We start from the raw sequence: 22,778 nt of genomic DNA on the forward strand, positions 1-22,778 counted from the left end.
GCTTCTCATTTAGTCTGTACTAAGTCCATCACTTCTCCATCTGGAAGTGCTTATTATGTTCTATTGGGTCATGAGTGATTAGATGGTATAGTGGATAGATTGTGGGGGGTCTGGCGTCAGGAAGACTTAGCTTCCTAAGTTCGAATCTGCTCCCAGAGTCTTTTAGATTTGCTTACCTCAGTTTCCTTATCTGTAAAATGAGCTGAAGAAGGAATTGGCAAACCACTCCAGCTTCTTTGCTAAAAACACTCCCCAAAGGGGTCACAAAAACAAATAAACACAACCACAACTATCAGGACTGTTAAGGAATTATTATTGATCAGAGCTCCAATATCTTTCAAATTTGTTCATCTTTACAATGTTATTGTTATTTTATCACAATTCTGGTTCTGCTCACGTCACTCTTTGTGAGTTTCTCTAAAACTTTGTAAGTTTCTCTAAAACTTCATTTCTTATAGCACAATAGTATTCTATCATATTCTTATATCATATTTTATTGATATCCCCTTAATTTTTCATTTCTTAATATAACAAAAACAGCTACTATAAATGTCTTTATGTGTAACTCTGAAAGTAAATTATTTAAATCTTTCAAGATTAGAGTAGTGATTTTTTTTTTTTTTTTTTTAACTCTAGGCAGTAGTCAACCATTAAGGATTTTAGAGCTTTGCAATGACACTATCAGAGCTGTTTTCAGGAGATTTTTCTGAATGTATGCAAGGTAGATTGCAGATGGGAATGTCTGACGTAGAAGAGGTTGATTAGAAGGCTATTTCACTAGTCCAGTAGATAATAAGGAGCTCAAAAACTTCACTAGGGGCAATGAGAATAGAAAGGGGAAGGTATGAGAGTGAAGGACATTGCAGTGGGCTTTCTAAGAGACTTAATTTGAAGGTTAATAAGTACAAGATTTAAATGAATACTACTTTTTGAGCCTCTATAATTTTAGTCCCATCAGATTTTTTATTTCAAAGGATCATAGGAATATAGATTTCATTTACTCTGACGTATCCATCTTCAGTCACATTATCTTTACTACTCAGAAGTTTTTTTTTTTTTTTTTTAACAGACTTGAAGATTTAATTATAGCTTTCTCTTCACTTTCTAAATTTTAAATTATCTCAGCACCAATTTCTGGCTAATTCCTCTATTGATACCTGGAGGCAGCCCCCTCCCATATAATCTAAATTTGCTTTTTAATATTTAAACAATGACATTTTCATAGATATTAAGTTTTAATTAAAATATTGCTGTTACTAATACAAAAAGGTGTATGGTTGTTACTATAATATATGAAAATTTACAGTGCCTGTAGAGTAAAATGATAACCATTTGCCTGGGCTGTGTCAAAACTGTTAAATAGATCTAGGAAATCTATGCTTCCTCTACTAATCTTATGATATAATATTATCGCACTTTAGTCCTTTAGTTATTATACTTTTTTTTAAAAAAAAGGGAAAGTCTGTAAATGATTTTCTTTGTCATTTTTTGTGCTAATAGGTCCAACTTCTTGGAGCTGATGGCCTAGAGCACGATGTAGATGAGACCGAAGATGATGAATCTTCAGAGCAGCGAGCTCGTAGACCAATGAATGCATTTCTTTTATTTTGTAAACGCCATCGCTCCCTTGTTCGTCAGGAACATCCCCGGCTGGATAACCGTGGTGCTACCAAGATACTGGCTGATTGGTGGGCAGTTCTAGACCCAAAGGAAAAACAGAAATATACAGACATGGCCAAGGAGGTATGTATTATCCACAAAAGCTATGTTGACTATGAACTACCATGACAATAACTTAATTAGGTATTTTTGTACTTTTAAAATTTTCATTAGATATTGTAATTGTGTGTGTTTTTTTTTTTTAAAGGACAGAGTGTCTTATTCTGCACTGGTAAGAGATAGATAGCATGGTTCTTTGGAGGAGATAGATAGCATGGTTCATTATTGGTCCTCTAGAATCATGGATGGTCATGGTTGATTATAGTTCTTACAGTTTTCATATTTGTTTATATTTCTAGTATTGTTATTAATTGTGTAAACTATCCTGATTAGGTTTTTTCATTCTTCATCAGTATGTAAAAGTATTCAGAATGGTTCTTTTTTTATAATACTGATGTGTTATGAAATTATTCTTCTATTTTTGCTCACTTCCTTCAACATCAGATCATTTTTCCTTTTCTTTCCTTTTGCAATTATCTGTTGTTGTATTTTTCCATTTATTTTCTTGAAGCACAATAAACAGTATTGTATCCTGTTTCCACACATGATTTTCTCCAGCCATTTTCCATTTTATGAGTATGCCTTTAGTTTCCAATTGTTTTTTTTTTTTTTTGCCACCATAAAGAAAAACATTTAATCATTAAATTAGGTATTATTAAAGACTTACTCTGTGCCCAAAGTGAATCTCTAAGTGTGTGATTGTGATAAGAATATAATAATCTTGCCTGTCTTAATTGGTCTCCTTATTCTATAAAAATACTCAAAATATTGTTGGACGTTGCCATTGGCAACTAATTTCAAAGTTGCTTTTCTTCATTGTAGATGTTACTATTGGAAGCATACAGCTAATCTTCTGCCATGAATTTAAGGAAGAAAACATCATTAGATTCTTTATCCCCTGTGAATTTGACCCTAGAGAAAATCAGGTGGATATTAGAAATAAATTACTGTGGCAGCAGAGCCATTTCAATGGAAGACTTTTCAGGAGCTATGATGGCTTGGCCTTGATTTACTCAAGTGAGGGCTTTGTAGAGTCACTCAATACAGTATACAACAAAGAGTTCTGAATAGGGAGTCAAGTGACATGCCTTTTAGGTCTCTTTTTGCCTTGTGAGACCTTGGGAAAATAATTTATCCTTTCCAGATCTCAGTTTCTTTATGAAGAGTTGAGGTAGATTGAACATGACTGTATAGAGCCAACTTGACTTATTTGCTGTAAAGTCTTACAGCTTGAGAGTTTAAATTTACCCTTCCCCCTTTCAAAAAAGAAAATAAAAAGAAATCATGTTAGAACAAGGTAAATACATTTTGTTTTGTGCATGTGTATACAAAAACCTACTTTGTTTGAAATATTTCATATCAGTATTTCTAGGTGGGAAAATTATTCCAGAGACAGAATAATAATCTTTTTTGGTACTGATGGTAATTTTTTTGTTTCTTAAAGAAACTATCTAGGTTTTGTTTACTAAATTGATTGAGAAAATAAATTTAATTCCTTTTATTGTGTATTTTGTAATCACGCCCTAAATAAAAGGAAGACAGAAATATTTAATAGCTAAATATGAATGGAAATAAATCTGATATGCTTTATTTAATGTTTCATCTCAGAGAAATAAGCCTTCGTTCATAAAAACAAACAAACAATTGTTTAACCTCTATGAGAAGCACAACCAGCAGGGGAGGAAATAGTGAGTTTCAAGTGACACATTTTATTAGATAGCTCAGTGTGGGGAAAAATAACATTGTCAGGCTCAGTATTTTTATAAAGTTGTTAACAAGCTAACATGGAACATAAAAATTTCTCATAAATTGCTTAAGATTTTTGCATCTTGAATGAATTATTAGTAGTATAGTAGATATGTAATTAATGGATCTAGAGGTTTTTATGTTATTGCATCTTTCTATCATTTTTGTTGGAATTATATTTGTTATTGAAACTAGATTTGTTTGTTTTTTAATCTGAGAATTTAAAAACTAAATTTAAAAAAAGATAGCTGATTTCCATTCTTTCAGAAAATGTCCAATAAAGTACTAAACAATACCTTTCCATTATATAGACTTATCTATTCATATTTAAGTCTATACAGTAAACAAACAAAACAAACAAAAAGAATCCATTATTTGAAAAATTCATATTGAGCTCTGTTACACTTCTATAATTAAACACTTCAGTGTGTTGTTTGGATTGCTGAGTAGGGATAACATACAGCCTGTTCCAAACAGATTGTTTGCCTTTTCTTAAACACAGCTAATTTACAAACCCAATAGGTGGCCACTTTTAAAAGGAGGAAGTATTATTTTCATACAGGAAATTTGTGTCTAATTACTTAATTAGGTTCCAAATCTGACTGCTGAGACTTAATATTAAAGATAATGTGAGATAATACCAAAACAATTTTCCACTGTGATGCTATTATAATGAAATTTCTTAATTTGACAACCCACAGTTCTGTTAAATGGTAACCTTAAAATGCATGGTCAGTCACAGTTTTCCATTGTTTATAGTATTTTATAACTCATTCATTGTCTTGTTTCCTGTGGAAGGTATTTGGAAAATTCAAGTATTTTAGAATCATTATGTAGTTGATTTCTAATTTGAAACTTTGACCCATTTTCTCATAGAAGGTTCATAGATCAAATTAAAAATATTCAATATTTCTATTAGTTCTTTGTGTGTTATAGCTTTATCGCTAGTTGTGTAGAGTCTTTTTTCAGCTTTGAGGTAAAAATCTATATTGTTAAAACACTACATTCCTTTAAGGATGTGCCTAAGTTTAAAATGAATGTTTAAAATGTTGATTGTTTTGTTGATATCATTTGTTTTTTACATCATTTAGATTTCTTCCTATATCCCTACTTCCCTATTAACAGAACCAATTATTATATAAAAGAATTTATGTAAAAAACAGAAATGAAAAGGAGAGAGAAATACACCAAATCCAGTTAATATATTAAAAATACCTACAGTTGTATTCCACAATGACAAATCCTGATCTCTACAAAGGAGAAAGAGTAAATATTTATATTCATTTCTCTTCTTTGGAGTCAAACTTTATTTATAATTTCACAACATTCAGTTTTGATTATTTTGTAATTGTCATTTTTTCCATTTATGTTATAATTATTTATATTGTTTTGCTTCTTTCTGAATCAGTTCATGCAAGTCTTTCTGTGCTTCTCTATATCACATTTATTGTTTTTTTGTTTTTTTTTTTTTAATAGCACACCGGCATTCCATTACATTTATATATCACAGTTTCTTTAGCCATTCCTTCTGTATTTTTAGAGTGTTTTTTTTCCCAAAAGATCCAAAAGATCATGTTTGAGATTATGAAAATAAACCAACTAATATGCCCAAATTTCTTTCCTGAATGGTTGTGTCAGTTCACAGCTCTACTAACAATGCATTAGTGTGTGCCTATACATTTCACAGTCCTTCCAACATTGATTGTTCCTTTTTTTTTTTTTTTTTAAATGATCTTCCCCAATTTGCAGGGTGTTCAGTAAAATCTCAGAGATGTTTTAACTTGCATTTTTCTTATTATTAATGATTTCAGACATTATTTCAATAGCAAATATTTCGAAATCCTTCTTAAAAGAATTTCATGCACAATTCTTTTTAACCACCTTTTTAAAATTGGGGAATGCCTTTTTTGTGATATTTCTGTGAGTTATCTATATCAAATATATCCATTTTACCAAAAATTTTTGAATAATGATTTTTTCCTAGTTTAACATTTCCCTTTTTATCTAAGTCCAGTACTTTTATTTGTGAAAAGCTTTATAATTTCATATAACCAAATTTATGTATTTTTACCTTTTATAATTGCTTCTGTCTCTTGATTGGTTAAGAATTTATCCCTTTTTATAGTGCAAAAGTTATATTATCTGTTTTTGTTCTGCTTTTCAATATGATATTAATATTAAAATATAACCATTTTGATTTTATTTTAGAATATAATGTAAGATGTTAGACTAAAACCTAATATCTACTAGCCTACTTAATAGTTTTTCTAGAAGTTATTATCAAAGAGGAAGTTTTAGGTAATTTATGTTTTGAAGTTTATTTATCACTAGTGACTGAGTTCAAATATTTTTTGATTGTTCCTTGTCTTACCTGTTCTATTCATCTACTTTTCTATTTTTAATAATTATCATAAAGTTTTGATAATTACAGTTGTTGATGGCATTTTAAAAGAATATTTCATCTATTCAATCACTTCCAGTTGAAGGAAAATATTTGACAGCTTTTTTTTCTACATTTGTTTTTTAATTAGAGCAACTCGAAAACTCAAACTTTTAAAATTAAGAGATATGTGAAATATGTCTGTCATGAAGAACAATAATTTGGAGAGAGAGACTTTTTTGTTAGGGTTATTGTTTGTGTGTGTGTATTGCTAGTTTGCACCAAGCCTTTCCAAAGTCTTTGGTACTAGTGCAAACCCTGGTAAGGAATATAGGAGTAATTAGTCCTTGGGTTTCTTTGAACTTTATTTCATGCTCCAGAACTATTCCATGCTAATTTTCATGGCTAAATGGTTGTTTTAGGTGCTCTAAAGACATTCTCTTCTGAACAGCTTATAAGAAATTTTAAAATATCATTCCAAGCGTGCAACCCATGTCAGTTTCTTAGTGTTGGCGATGTGTATGATGGTGCAATCTTGTGAATGTTCACAAGTTTTGATTTCTGAATGTGCCACTGAAGTTGAGACTCATGACTAATCCAAAGACAGAATGGTAAAGCAGTAGGAGTTATTTTATTTAAACCTGTTTAAATGTTTTTAAATGTTCTTATAAGCCTGGAATAGATACTCCACAGAGTTTCAGAAAAAGGAACTTACTGTATCATTTCACTCACCACTTGGGCAACATAATAATTCTCAGAATTAATAACATAATAGTCAAATACTTTGGTGCACATAGTTTTCATTTCATAGAGCCATGATAAGGAGAAGAATGAAAGGAAGACTGAAAAATGTACATTATTCTTTAAAAATGCATGCAAAAGTACTTTCCTAGGATATATCACAATTAGACACCTAGATGTAGGTGAATGTCTTTTCTTCATTTCTTCATTCATTGATTCATCCAATCATTGTTTATTAAGTAACTATTACATTCAACATGCTATAATGATGATTAATACTATTACTAGCTGTTTATAAAGCACTTGCTTCAAGATTTGCAAGGTAACATAAATATTATCTCATTTTTGGATTTACAGAAACACTGTGAAGTATGCCTGTTTTATAAATGGGGAAACTGAAGTTTAGAGAGAATAACTGAGTTTCCCAGAGTTTTAAGTCAGGTTATTCTTAATTTAGGTCTACACTTTATCCAGTGAACCGCTAAGTATCTTACCATTAAAGAATACAAAGATGAATAAATCAGAAATTCACATACTTTTTGAATCACTACTCTTGAATATTCCTTTCATCAACATATTAGTTTCTGATTTTGACAAATCCATGTTAGAACACTTGCATTGATATTAAAATTTAACATACATGTTTATTAAGTGTCTCCTATGTGACTGGGTGGCCAGGTTACTTGGTGGATAGAGTGCTGATCCTGGAGTCAGGAAGACCTTAATTCAGATCCAGCTTCAGACACTTACTAGCTGTGTGAACCTGGACAAGTCATTTAACTCTTTGCCATAATTTCCTCATATATAAAATATGCTGGAGAAGGAATTGGCAAGCCATTGCTGTATTTTTGCCAGGAAACTGCAAAGGGGTCAAGAAGAATGGGACTTGACTTAACAAGCACAAAAATATGTTAGATACTGAGACAGATGTTTTCTATTCAGAAACCTTATGTTCTATTAGGGCGAAAGGATCAGATGATCAAGATCTTTAACAACAAAAAATATTTTAAATACATTTTATAGCTTTCTAGCTTTGAGAAGAAAAATCGCTAGGAAGATATTTTGACTATTAGTATTTGAAAGGCTGTTATCTAGAAGAGAGATCAAAATTATTTTACAAGGTCCCAAAAGGAATACCTAGGAGTGTGAATGAATGAACATTTCCATTCATTGGAAAACAAATTTTTGGCAAGTCACTTAATATCTCAGTTCCTTAGGCAGTCCTTTTGAAATCTAATTGAAGGCACTGACCTGCATTAGTAAGAGAGAGTTTTCCTACCAGGGAATTTTCTATATCGGTGAAATCACAAGTCCTATTCCTATGATAGGGGGAATAGTGGAATTTCTTCATTAGGTGGTGGGTTTCCTGTCACAGTTATCCCTGTCACTCTTAAGTATGTGACCATTTTTTCCCCCTAATCTCTTTCTTAATACATCATCAACTATCTCCTACTCCTCAAAACAGAAATCAAGGCTCAAGGCTAGGGTGCCCTTTAACACTTTTCTTTTTCTTCATTCACTCTTTCCTTGAATATTGACATCTTATTTCATAGGATCAATTAGTATCTCTTTTAAGATAACGTCTAGCTAGCTAATTATGTACATATCTAGTACTAATCTCTTTGCTGAACTCCCGTTCCTCATCATAGAACTATTTTGGGGGCATCTTCAAGTCAACATGTAGAAAAGGAAATATTATTTCTCTCCCTGCAAATCTACTACCTACTCCAATCTTTCCACTTTCAGTCTTATTTTCCCAGACACTCAAGGTTCATAAGTTTGAAAGTCATCTTTGATGTTTTTATCTACCCAGATGTTTATTTGCAATCTATTCTCAAGTCTTGTCAATTCTTTTGCTATAGCATTCTTTAATACGTTATTTCATGATAGTTATTTAGTTCCTTTTTTTCCCGTACACTTAACACTGCTTCATAAGACTATGATAATAGTCTCCTAATTGATCTTCCCTGTTTCCAATATCTCAGCTTCTCCAATAAACTTTCACACAACTATAAAAATAATATTCCTAAGGCAATGTCAGGTTTAAAAAAATTGCCAATAAATTCTTATTGTCTTTGGAATAAAATTAAAACTCCAGGTCTTTCCAATACATTTTTCACTCAGCTACTATAGTAATCTCTAATTCCCTGACCTCAGAATGCTATATGTGATTTACTGTTAGAATTATTATTGTCGTACTCTTCCTCTAGTAAAAAAAAACAAACTTCAGTGGCTTCCCATTTCCTTCTGAAGTATAGAAGTTCCTGGTCTTTGCATTAAAGGCTCTTCACAGTCAATTTCAATATAACTTTCTAACCTCACCTCTCAGTAACTGCTTTTACTTACTTTACATATAATATAATTCAATAAATAAATTCATTTTATTATAAGTAAATCTTAATAAATGTTTATTATAAGATACTATGCTAAATACTAGGAATACAAAGGCAGACAAAATGAAAATTTGCTTTCAAGAAGCTTTATATCAGGTGGGTGGTAGGATGCAATATAAACAAAGGGTAACAAATATGGATATTTGAGGAGAAGAACATTAGCAACTGAGGGGAACAGAAAAGATGTCATGGAAGAAGTGGCACCTGAATTGAGTGTGTAAGAGAGATAAGGATTCTGAGAGAGTAAGTTAAGTTGGGATTCATTTCCAAACTTAAAGAAAATGGCTTATGCAAAATCAGAGACAATCAACAAATATTTGTTAAGTATCTGTGTGCCAGGCTCTGTGCTATACTTTGGGGATACAAAGAGAGTAATTAAATAGTTCTTGCCCTCAGAGAGCTTACATTTCATGAATATAGATTTTATATATGTATATTTATATTCTGATTGGTTGGTAGTTGTTCTTTGGTCTTGAAGAGGACCAAAATGACGTCACTATGTTTGTCAACTTACAGTGTGTCCAGCCGGGTGAGCAGACCAATAACAGGCTCAGAATGCTCTGCCACATTGAACATAAATAGTCTATATGAACTTTTGTGGAGGCTTTTCTGATTTTGCACATCTCACCTTTCTTTTGGGCTGATTCACTTCTGCTTTGCTTATAGAGCACAGCACCATCTCTGATGAGGGCACACCATGCTAGACGGTCCTGTGCCAGTGTCTCCAATGTAATACCGTCCCTTCTAAACTTCTTAAGAGATACCTTGAGAATGTCTGGTGTTGCTTTTTCTGATCAGCTTGTGAATGCTTGCCCTCTGAGTTCTCCATAACACACATATATGTACAGACATCCACACATATGTCTATGCGTACATGCATGTGCATATATGTGAAGGTGTGTATGTATATATCTATATTGTGCATATACCCATACATATGTGAACACATACCTACACACATGTTTATGCATACATGCATGCACATGTGTGAAGGTATGTGTGTATCTATCATGCATGCACCAATCCATACATATGTGTGTACATACCTATACACATGCGTACATATGTATATAATACACATGTGTGTGTATATATGTTTATATCTATATCCATCCTTCTATATCTATATCAGGTTTCTACATCTATATCTATTTATCTATATATCTATTATCTATCTGTATCCGATCTATATGTATCCATATCTGTATCTATATCCATCCATCTATCTGTATCCGTATCTATATCTATATGTATCCATATCTGTATCTATATCCATCCATCTATCTATATCTGTATCTACATCTATATGTATCCATATCTATATTTATATGTATCCACATCTGTATCTATCTATATCCATCTGTCTATATCTATTTATCTATATCCATGTCTATATCTATACGTAACCATGTCTATATCTATATCTATTTACCTATATCCATATCTGTATCTATATGTAACCATGTCTATATCTATCTATATCCATCTGTCTATGTCTATATCTATATCTGTCTATATGTAACCATTCTATATCTGTCTATATCTATATCTGTCTATATGTAACCATGTCTATATCTGTCTATATCTATATCTGTCTATGTATCTATCTGTGTATATCTATATCTATATCTGTCTATATGTAACCATGTCTATATCTATATATCCATCTGTCTATGTCTATATCTGTCTATATGTAACCATGTCTATATCTGTCTATATTTATATCTGTCTGTCTATGTATCTATCTGTGTATATCTATGTCTATATCTGTCTATATGTAACCATGTCTATATCTATCTATATATCCATCTGTCTATGTCTATATCTGTCTATATGTAACCATGTCTATATCTGTCTATATCTATATCTGTCTGTCTATGTATCTATCTGTGTATATCTATATCTATATCTGTCTATATGTAACCATGTCTATATCTATCTATATATCCATCTGTCTGTGTCTATATCTGTCTATATGTAACCATGTCTATATCTGTCTATATCTATATCTGTCTGTCTATGTATCTGTCTGTGTATATCTATGTCTATATCTGTCTATATGTAACCATGTCTATATCTATCTATATATCCATCTGTCTATATCTATATTTATCCATATCTATATCTGTCTGTCTATATATCTATCTGTGTATATCTATGTCTATATCTGTTTATTTGGCATTTGAACACGGTGGCCAGCCTAATGGAGTTGTGCCCTCTGCAGTAGAGTTGGAGTGCTTGGCAGTTTAGTTCAAGGAAGGGTCTCTGTCTGGGATCTTCCCCTATGTGGTGATCTTCGGCATCTTCCTCAGACAATACAAATGTAAGCAAAGCATTTTCCTGGGCACATAACAATGAGGCAACTCTGTAGATCTTGGTAGTCAGTGTAATACTTTCCTCTCCCACACTTTCCTTTGGAGTCTCCCAAACATTGAGCTAGCTCTGACAAATCATGTGCTAACCTCATTATCAATGTGGACATCCCTGGAAACTCTACTGCTAAGGTAAGAGGACTTCTCCACCGCATTCCAAACTTCACCATTTACTGTACTGGGCTCCACATTTGGAGGGCACGGTACTGGCTGATGGAGGACCTGTGTTTTTTTCTGTTTAATTGTTAGGCTAAAATTAACACAAGCAGCAGAGAGAGGATTGATCCATACTTGAATCTCAGCTTCAGAGGGTGCAATGAGCTCACAATCATATATATGAAGTGTATAAGTATATGCAGAATGTTCAAATGAATATAAGGTTATTTTTGGAAGGAAAGTATTAATAGTTGAAAGACATCAAGAAAAGTATCATGATATTTGAGTTAAGCTTTGAAAGAAAGGATTCTTAGAAGTTGTGGTAAGGAGGGAATCCATTCAGAAATGGGTAGGTAACAGACTATAAAGGTACCAAGGCAAGAAAAAGAACAATGTATGTGAAAGACAAGCAACAGAATAGTTTGGCAGGACCACTGGGTGTATTAATTAAGGAGTGTTTTGGTATTATAGAATTGAAAACATAGGTTAGAGTGAGTTAGTAAATAGCTTGAAATATCAGCATGAAGAAGGAATGTTAAGCTTAGGGAAAAATAAAGTAGTCTAGTGTGGCTAGAAAGTAGACCACATGAAAAAGAGAAATGTAAAATAAGGTTAGAAAGGCAGGATGAATCCCTATTGTGAAGAGCTATAAATGCCAGGCATAAGGGGCTATGTTTTACTCCAGAGCCAAAAGCATTTGCATTACTAAAGGCTTGTGTTTCTAAAGCATTTTTAAAATGCCCAAGGAATCTATATCTATATAAATAGAGATATAAATATATCCACACCTATAATGAGATATAGATATATAAACATATACATGTATATTTATACATACATATGTATAGATGTACATGTGCATGTAGCTCTATATATATCTAAATATATATTCTAATTTAATTACATTTATACATATCTATATTTATATCTATGATTGGGGATAAAATTTTAGTTGTAGAGCAAATATATATATGAAATAGGGGAAATACCTCTTGAATTTTTTATTACAGAGTCTTCTTGGTAAACCTAAAAGTGCCATAGAAACATGAACTATAGGAGAGCAGCTGCTGAGATACAGAGAAAAGGGGAAGGGAAGAGTGATGGAATGACATTAACAAAAGTAAAGAAGTTGAAGATGGTATTGGTTGTGGTTGGGGGGTGAGAAGTTCCATTTGGGATATATTTTATTCCCTGAAAGCTTTCTGAAAGAAGTGGCCAGGAGATGAGTCTTGAAGAATAAGAGTGTTTTAGACAAGTGGAAGTAGAAAAATCATATTCCAGACAGGAGAAAGTGTATGACCAAAAACAAGGAGAAAAAACCTAAAACGGGGTCAGAGAACCCTTAAGTACTTAATTTCATACTTTTTATTACTTTCCTTTCCTCTTTCTTTGACCACTTTAAGGTACAGACATAGTAGTGTTAATTTCAGTTGATTCTTATATGGCTTGGTCATCCTACTAATCACATTCCTCAAGACATGTTATAGTTTATTTTTTAAATTACCATCTACAACTAGAAGTTATTTAAATTTATACTGATCAAGAAAATGTGTTGTTCTTTCATTCAATTTGTGTACTTTTATTGCATGAAATTTTTGGACCTCCATATTACACTAATGCTCACATACCCAGCTTTTTGATTTTTAAAACACTATGTTTTGTCTTGGTATATCTTTCTCCAGCTCCTTATCTGTCCAACACTTCTACATTACATCTTTATATTTAACAAATACAAAGTCTATGGTTTTCACATCAGCCTATGGCTTCCATGATTCTAGTCCATCTAGATCTTCTCTTAATTAAGATTCTCTCAATCTCCCTGTACTATCCCTTTCTAATCTCTGAAAAATAATTTATTAAGCATCTACTATGTAGCAGATGTTAAAGATACAAAGACAAAAAAACTCAGTCTCTACCTTTAAGGGGCTTAGATCTATCTGAGGAAATAATATATGAACATATAACTAGATTATAATGATGATAACAACTATCATTTATATAGCACTTTAAGGTTTGCAAAGCACTTTGCAAATGTCTCATTTTATCTTCATAAGAGAAATAGGTATTATTATCTCCATTTTATAACCAAGGAAACTGAAGCAGACAGAGGTTGTTAAGAGGTTAAATGCCTAGGGCTATATAGCTAATATATGGGATTTGAGGTGGGATTTGAACTCAAGACTTCTTGACTGCAAATTCAGTACTCTGGCAACTGTACCACTTATCCAACTATTAATACAAAATTATATTCAGAGATAAACAAAGTAAGTAAATATTCAAAGATGCAATACATAAATTCACAAATTGAGCACAAGGTAATTGGATGGCAATACTAATAACTGGGATAATTAAGAAATGTCCTGTCTAGAGGGTAGTACTGAATTTTGAAGTAAATCTAGGGTTCTATGAGGTAGAGAGAGGTAGGGAGGAAATGTATTCCAGGCTTTGTTATATGTATGGGGGCAACCAATGCAAATGCAGAGAGATGGCATGTTGTGTATAAGAGAGAGCCATTGACCAGTGCTTTGTAAACAACTGTTTCTATCAAATTGGAACACAAGAGAACCAAGACTAAGGATCTCTAAGTACTTTAGTAGAGACTAAGCTCCAGGTTGATGTCAGTCATTCTGGGTTTTATTGTTCAAGTAGCTCAATCTGTTTTGCTGTACCATTATCCAGTCCATATGTCTTCCTTTTGTTAACATGGATATTGTGAAACTTTTTGAATCACAAGTACAGGAGTTTTGTCAACATCTAGGTGTCCTTTTCCCAGTATTCCCCTAATCTACCAGCCTGGCAATCCTGTCAGAAAAGATAATAAAATTAACTTATCATGATTTTTTCCTAATGAACCTATGATGATTCTTATTGATCATAGTTTCCCTTCCTAAATTCTAATAAATGACCTTCTTAATAATGCAGAATTTATCTGTTATTGGTACCAAGCTCACTAGCAACTGTTAATATTTCACTAGCATATATTATTTTTTCAGATAGAATAAAATTTGTTTATATGTCTCTGGTTCTGTGGTCTCTCTTTTATGCACATTCTCCATGATTAGGAAGAGAGATTCAGCTATTTCTACTGCCTTTTTTTTTTTTTTTTGTTTCTATAGAATTTCTGTATTTGATATTATTGAGATAACACAGGTCTTCTCTTATATCCTTGCCTTGGTTTTAGTGCGTTTAAATGTACTGTACCTTAAAGCTCTTAAAATATGTGGATACCTCCTTTGTCATATTAGGAAATACATTTTTTCACATAGTTGTAACCTTCAAATAACTGACACATAAGCGTTTGAGTATGTATTGTCTTATTTAAAAACATTTTTTCTATTGAAAATAAATGATGGCCAGCTGGGTGGGAGTAGTGGATAGAGCACTAAACCTGGAGTCAAGAAGACCTGAATTTATCTAACCCCAGACACTTTCTAAATAGGTGATCCAGGAAAATCATTTAATTCTGTTTGCCCTAGTTTCCTCATCTGTAAAATGAACTGGAAAAGGAAGCGGCAAAAACACTTCAGTATCTTTGCCAAGAAAACCCCCAAAGGGGTCATAGAGTCAGACACAATTGAAAAACGAATAACATGTGCCTTATGGCAAGAGTTGATATTGCACATGACTTCACCTTTTTTTTTTAATTTTTTTTATTTTTTTAATGATTCAGTGTCAGCATTATGAGGGTTGATTATTGTACTTAACTTAGGACTTAGAGCATTGAGGTATAGAATGCTGTTTGAGGCTGTATTCACTGAGCATGCTGTTATTATTCAGTTCTATTTGCTTGCTATAGTCCCCGTCTCCTTACCCCATGATGGCTGACGCCACAGTCATGGGAGCTTGCTTTTTCCAATCTGCTACCTTCTGCATTGAGAGAAAGCTAGTCTTCTAGATAAATGAGCTGTTGCTTTATGTAGATCCATATTATTAATAGAGTCTTGCTTACTTACACAAACAGCATATAAAAGAGTCAGTTTGCTGTATTGAAAAGAGAATTGAATTGATAGTCTGAAGTTCTAGCCTTGGACCTGCCACTAACTAGGTATCTCTCTTTTCCTCTGAAAGCCTCAATTTATTTATCTGTTTAAGAGCCTCATGTTAGATGGATGTATATGGTTTCTGTCACCCCTAAAATTCTTTGACTGTATATTAACCACCAAAGTAGGTGGATAATCTAATGTGCCTCACTACAAATCAACTAATTTTTTCCTAATTGTAGGAATGTATTTCTTTCTTAACCTTTTTCTTTTTTGGTCTAATGGCTCATTTAACTGCCATCTTTATTAGACACTATTAACATATCACAAGTGACTTTAAAAAAAGATGAAAACAATTGTCTTTGGTAACAGCCCATTTAGAATAAAATAATATATAAATGAATCGATGACTGCATTTATTAATCTCTTTACTATAATATGCCAATCAAATATATAAGTAGAAAGGATTAAAGCATAAAGAAAAGCCCTTTAAGAAGCTTATATACTAATAAAACAACATATATAGGAATTTCCAGCTGAAAATCCATTTGAAAATCCATTGATCCTTAGGGTATACTCCAAGATTTGTGGCAATGAGGCTTTTTAAAAGTATCACTTTATTACTTTTGATTCACTTGATGAAGGATTTTGGTGTTGAACTTTCTTTTTAAAATAATCTTTAGTAGTTATGGCTTCTGAGAACTCTAGGGCAATACGTAACACCTACAGGTGCAATTGCTAGGTCATAAGTCCAGAAAGATTGTTTCCCTGATCATGGCTTGTGATGGAAGTGATAAGATACAGGGTGTAGTCAGACTCTCCCTAAGTAAATATATGGGTTTTAGCAAAGAAAAAGGTTTTTAGCAATTAACTAGGGAGAAGATTCTGTTTAGGAGGAAGATGCCATTAGAGGGAAGACAAGCTGCCATTAAGATGTGGCAAGTAAGGGATTACACTATTAATGGGCAGAGTAAATTCCTAAAGAAGTTGGGGAGGATGGTTGTTGGGGTTTTCTGTAGGATAGGCCTTTTATAGGGAAATTATAACCTTTGTGTTGATGTCATAAATTGCCTGTATGTTTGGGTATAGTAACTGTGAGGTTATGATTATTTAATTAATGCAAAGAATAAAATCCACTTAGAGAACTAAAGTCCTGATCAAAATTGAAAGTTGCACTTATAATCCTATCAGTGCTTCTCCCTGCTTGCTTCCAGATTGTTTATAGTAATTCAGACTTTTTCTGTTAAAGCCCATTTAGCTACCCAGGACCTCATCAAGAGGATTGGTGTATTCCTTTTTTCCCCCCTCTTCAAGAGATGCCCTTCTAAATGATGATTTCAGGACTAAGTTGGAAGCAAAACTGGGCATATTGGAACTTATGGCTATTCCTAGGGCTTTGGGGCAAAGAGTCATTTTATGTTTGAGAAGTGGTACTTGGGATGATGGCTGTGGTTTGAGTGGAACATGTTAGCTCCTGTTTCTCCTTTAGGATGCTGTTTGACAAATTAGACAAATAGTTTTCTTGTGCTGGTTGTTCCTAAAAAGATTAGTGGTCTTTAAGCAGTTAAAAGAATGGGCTTTCAGCTTGAAAGCAATAGTATCAAAAAGAGTCAAACCTGTTTGATGGTTATTGGTGAACATCCACATGTGTAAGTCAAGTAAGACCATAAATAAATTACACAAGATGCATTATTCTTAGTTGTTTCATGTGTAACATATTTAGAAATTTTCTTTTTTTTTTTAAACAATAATAGAGGAATCAAATTGGGATAAGAAGTAGAACTGTGAGAAAGAGGAAGTTTCTTCTACCAAAACAGGTCAGCATCTTCTCCCTGCAAATAAAGTATTAGAAAGTTGTTTGAGGACTTGGCAGCTAAGGGACTTTCCCGAGTCACACAGCTAATATGTGTCAGAGGCAGGTCTTGAACCTAGATTGTCCTGATTTCAAGGCCAGATCTCTGTTCAGAGCACCATAATGTCTCCTTTACCAACATGGATATATTTATTAACAAATCATTTTCCAGACTGATTATTCCTCATACATTTTACATTCCAGTCAAACAAGTCTTTTCTGTGTTGATATCTACACATCCATCTATTTTTCTCAGTAGAAAGTTTTGGGGTATTTATAGTCTTTTCCTGGAACCTAATATGGGGCCTTGCACATAGTAGGTATTTAATAAAAGCTTGTTGAATAAATGGATGTTGATTTGTATATTAGAGTTATTCCCAAATGGACTGTACTTGGCAATAAGTCAATAAAATAGAATTAGAATATATAACGTGCACTGTGGAAGGAATATTTCCATCAAGATTTTCTGAAGGTGCTCATCTTTAATATGTATAATCTTTCATATAGCAGAATATTTCATCAACCATCAACTAACTGGAAAATAGTGTGGCTTTAAGCTTTAGCATACAGAAATGCAAAGAAACCATCAAGTCCTATATTCTGTATTTGTCAGACCTTAAGTATTTGGTCTTTTCTTACTTTTCCTTAATCACTGATGTGCCCTCAGTCAAACTGAGACTTAGGAAAGAGCTTAGCTTAAAAGGGTTTTCTCCCATTGCATCCAGGGCTATCTACAGTTGTCCAGATCTATACCTTGTCACTGGACCCAGATGACTCTTGAGGGGAAAGTGAGGCAAGTGACTTGCCCAGCCTTCCCTCACTTAACTCCTGTTCCCTTACATGTCATGGTATCACTTCCCTGATGTGATGGATCTCTTTGGGAACAAAGAACAAATGATGACAATAACAACTTGGCAATAAGTAAAAGGACTGACTTTAATTTATTGCCAAATAAATACTGATGATACTGGTATTCCTTATGATATATATTTAAAGTTAAATTAAAAATTACTTATAATCTAGATTTTCACCAAATTCAAACTGACACATCTATCTATTCCAAAGTACTGAGATTATACTGCATTTCCCCCAAATAATAGCTATGATTATTTAACTTTAAGTTATAAGAATCCCTTTGTACAAGTTTGAGCCTCATAACTTTATAAATAAAGACCTGGAGATTTGACTCCATGTCTGTGTCTACCTACCAGACCAAGTCTCTTCTTGAAAAGAATGGAGTATTTGTTTATTCTAATGATTTTCCTGTTCCATGATTCTTCACCTTGATTTACCTTTGTCACATGAAGTTTTAAGTTCCTTTTCTGTGTAAGGTAATGTTAGAGACTGGTACACTATACTGAAACTTTGTTATAGATGTTTTCCTGTTGCTTCATTGGAATTTTTGACAGAACAGTCAGCTTAGGAGTGTTTTAATGGGGCTAGTTCAGTTGAATCTAATATTTATTTTGGTGCCTTTGTTTAAACCAATAGTTCTTTATACTTTTTTTTCATATATTTTGCTCCATTAAAAGCATTAATATAATTTAATGTATTGTCAGATAAAATGCTAGTCCAGCTAAGTTTCTCTTAGTTTAAAATATAAAAATAGCAAGAATGATTGAGATAATCAGTGTGGTGTGTCATTGAGTCTTTATATGTGAACAGTATTATTAAATCTTTCCAAAGAAAAGTTCTAGGGAACTTGGGAAAGGAGGTTTAGATCAGTGCTACTTTTTAGATATTATATATCTTTTCCTATCTTTTATCTAAAGTTAATTATTTAATGTTAATTCTCCCAATGAGAATACTTAAAATGGTATATTATAGAATTATAGTTGGAATAATAACCAGTGCATGTTGATTGATAGATGATTAAATTTCAAATCTGCCATGGACTTGACTTCCTACTTTGTCTTCTGATTACAATATGAAATAACTGAAGAAATGTATCCCCAAATCAAACAGAAATAGGAAATTAATGGTGACTGTCTCATTTTTTTCTCCTGATGTAGTTGCCTGTTTTTATGTTGAAGCCAGAATTGCCAGGATCCCTTGTTACATGACTCAATGACATATAATAAATGGATCATTCTCCTTAGTTAAAAACAGCCAAACTCTTGAACTACTCTGGTTAAGTGTGAGAAGTTTGGGACCACACAAAGCAGTCAGAATATTAACACTTACAAAAGCATGAAATAACTATGATCTCTCTTTAGAGTATTTTTAAAAATTGTTATTAGAATAATTAGGATTTGATTTCATAAAGCATTTCTATATTGACACACATCAATTATTCCTTTGAACATTGATGATGCAGCTAATATATAGAAATTATTATGTCATTTGAGGTACAAAAATAATGCTATTCTCATGTACAAAGAGCTACAAAATAATGTATTTAAGTGCATGTACATAATGAAAAGGGATTAAAAATATTTAGCATGACAATGGAGTAGGCATCATTTGCCTTTCTAGTTTTAGTTAATTGCAAAAAAAAGAAAAAGTTGGGAATTTGAACTTACTTTCTTGTAAAGTGAATTTGTATCCCAAAGGAAGGGTTTCTTGGAGAGCAGCATTTTAGCTGTTAGAGCATTTTTGATTCAAAATCTTAGTGCTTTGTAGATGATGATTGATAATTTTTTAAAATAGCTGAACACCTCTAAGTAGTCATCAGTAATTCATTTTCTGCTTAGAGAAATCTATCTTAGGAGGAGGTTGAGATCCAAACTATTATTCATTTCATTGAGTTAGATCTGTTTGTTTAGCTCTTTTACTTCTGGTAATAGGTTTTATCAAAAGAATCGGTTGGAGGTTTGGTTTAATGGTAAGTTGTAGGACATGAAGGAAAGGATATTGAAGTTCTGGCTTTTTTTCTCTCTGCCCAAAATGCCTTTGTGATTCTTCTACCTTGTGAAAGATCTATACAACTTATAAGACTCAGCTATTTTATTTTTTGATGCTTTCTCTGCTTTTTGCCCACTATGATCTCTATCTTCTCTGAACTTCCAGAATACATTATTGTCTGTACCATTTACAGGGTGCTTATCTTTCTTTGTCCCTCACTCAGTCAGTGGTCAACAAACATTTATGCCTTACTTTCTACATATTGATACTGCTCTAAGTGCTGAGGATACAAAGAAAGACAAAAAACAAAACAAAGCAACCCCAAAACTATGTAATATATATAAAATATACACATACATATATCCATAAATACACACACACACACACACACACACACACACACACACACACACATATATATATATATATATATATATATATATATATATATATATATACACACATACATACACACATATACATTCCCCACACACATAGAGGGACACATATACATAATTTATATGTATTTTATATCCTGAGCTAAATGATGATCTTCTATAAGTCAGGACATGGCATGACAGTATCCTTTATAAAGTTGTCACTTGATAAATATTTGCTGATTGATAGTTGCCAAATGTTTCAGAACAATTACCAGAGTAACACTCTTGACCTTGACATTTCATAATCATAGAATAAGTTTGGCTTTCATCACCTTCGATTCCTGCTTACCAGTTTGGAGAATTATTCACATGACCCAAGAGTTTCTTTCTTCCTCTGTCATTGCTGTCACTGAAGCCAAAAACTGGGACCAAAGGGAACAAAACCAAAGTGCATTTTATTATATGTGTGTGGCAGTAAATGATTTGGTTATTACTCACTATTTTGCCTTAAATAAGACATTACTCAGTCAACAAATATATGAGTTTGTAATGAGAATTGTAGAGAATTCTCAAGGGATTTGATAAGGGACGATTGTGTATTGGAAAACACACTTAATTTGAATCTGAGGACCCAAGTTCAAATTTAATCTCAGCCATTTGTTACCTAAAGGATCTTGAACAAGTTATTTAACCTCTCTTTACTTCTTCTATAAAATAGGACGATTTGAGGAATTAGACCAAATAGCCCCCAAGGTCTTGTAAGACTCTGGATCTGTCATCTGGAAGGAATAATTTTTTTCTGTCCAGACTAGTTTCATGATGAGAGGGTGGTATTTGAACTTTAAAACTGGGCACCCAACTTTTTGGAAAACAATTTTAAATACCACTTAGAAAATAACTAAAATTTTCCATACTCTTTGACTTAGAGTTTATTGCCAGGCAGATAGCTTTTGGCTAAACTAGTGGTAGAGTGAGGAAGATCTGCATTCTGATCCATTTCAGATGCTTATTGGCTGTATGACTCTGGACGAGTCACAGTTAGCCATTGTTTGTCTCAGTTCCTTTATCTGTAAAATAATAATAGTAATACCCCCTTCCCAGGGTTGTTGTAAGGATCAAATAAGACAATATCTGTGAAGTGCTTTGTAAATCTTAAAGAATTATATAAATGCTGGTTTATTCTTATTATTAATGCGTATTCTCATAGCCATTAGTCATCACAGTATCTACAGAGGCACTTTTTCGAGGTAGTGAAGAACTAGAAACTAAGCAGAATCATAGATTTAGAGCAAGAAGAGACCTCTATCTCTATCCCACATATTTTATAGGTGAAGAAACTGAGGTCCAGGGGTGTAGTTGGCCCATAAGTAGCAAGTATAAAAAGTGGCATCTGAGCCTAAATCTATGGATCTTTTCCTGATCCTAAGCTGCCCAAGTAGTGATGCACCATCTTGGTGAGTGGCTAAGCAAATTTTGGTGCATTTATCTAATGACATGTTATCATGCTGTAAAAAAATGATAATAAAAATGAATACAGCATGGGAAGGTAATATGAACTTGGACAAAGTAACAGAATCAGTAAACCATTTTGAGTACAAGAGTGTAGATGGAAAGGACAAAAAATGCTGCAAAGCTGTCTAGTCCCCCCAAAAGAGAAGAAAGTGTTATTCCTACCTCCTTTCCTTCTTTGTATAGATGGAGAATTATGGATTTGGCATGTTGCATGTACTATTTGACTTAGTTGATATTTATATTAATGAGTTTTCTTGGAAGTTTTTCTTATCTCTCCCACTTCTACCTCTTTTTTTACAAAAGATGTCTCTTAGGGGTGGGGAGGGAAGGAAAAACAGATTTATATTGAAAAGTGATATAACTAGATAGTGCAGTGGATAGATCATAGTTTCTATACTCAGAAAAGGCATATTCCTACATTCAAATTAGCATCAAACACTTACTAGCTATGTGACCCTGCGCAAGTCACTTAACTCTATTTGGCTCAGTTTCCTGATCTGTAAAATAAGCTAGAGAAAGAAATGGCAAATTGTTCCAGTATTTTGGCCAAGAAAACCCCAAATGGAATCACAAAGAATGAGATACACCTGAACCAACTCAACAACAAAAATGACCTAAAAACAATTAAAATTAATAAAAATTTATTAACAAAGAAAAAGGAATAATATGTATTTTATGTCAAGGGGATAGCTTAAACAAAGAT

The 22,778-nt window shown here is 32.8% G+C and overlaps 1 protein-coding gene across 13 annotated transcripts in view; it reads left to right on the plus strand.

Annotated features, from left to right (window-relative positions):
• BBX (BBX high mobility group box domain containing) overlaps positions 1-22,778 on the plus strand; it is a 350,166-nt gene that overhangs the window by 205,816 nt on the left and 121,572 nt on the right. For all 13 annotated transcript variants that reach the window (XM_023498945.2, XM_023498944.2, XM_031959626.1 and 10 more), the window contains one exon: positions 1,501-1,743. In XM_023498945.2, coding sequence (XP_023354713.1) covers positions 1,501-1,743 — 243 coding nt within the window. The remainder of the gene's footprint in view (positions 1-1,500; positions 1,744-22,778) is intronic.

This window comes from Sarcophilus harrisii, chromosome 3, assembly GCF_902635505.1.
Source record: "Sarcophilus harrisii chromosome 3, mSarHar1.11, whole genome shotgun sequence".
NCBI lineage: Eukaryota > Metazoa > Chordata > Mammalia > Dasyuromorphia > Dasyuridae > Sarcophilus > Sarcophilus harrisii.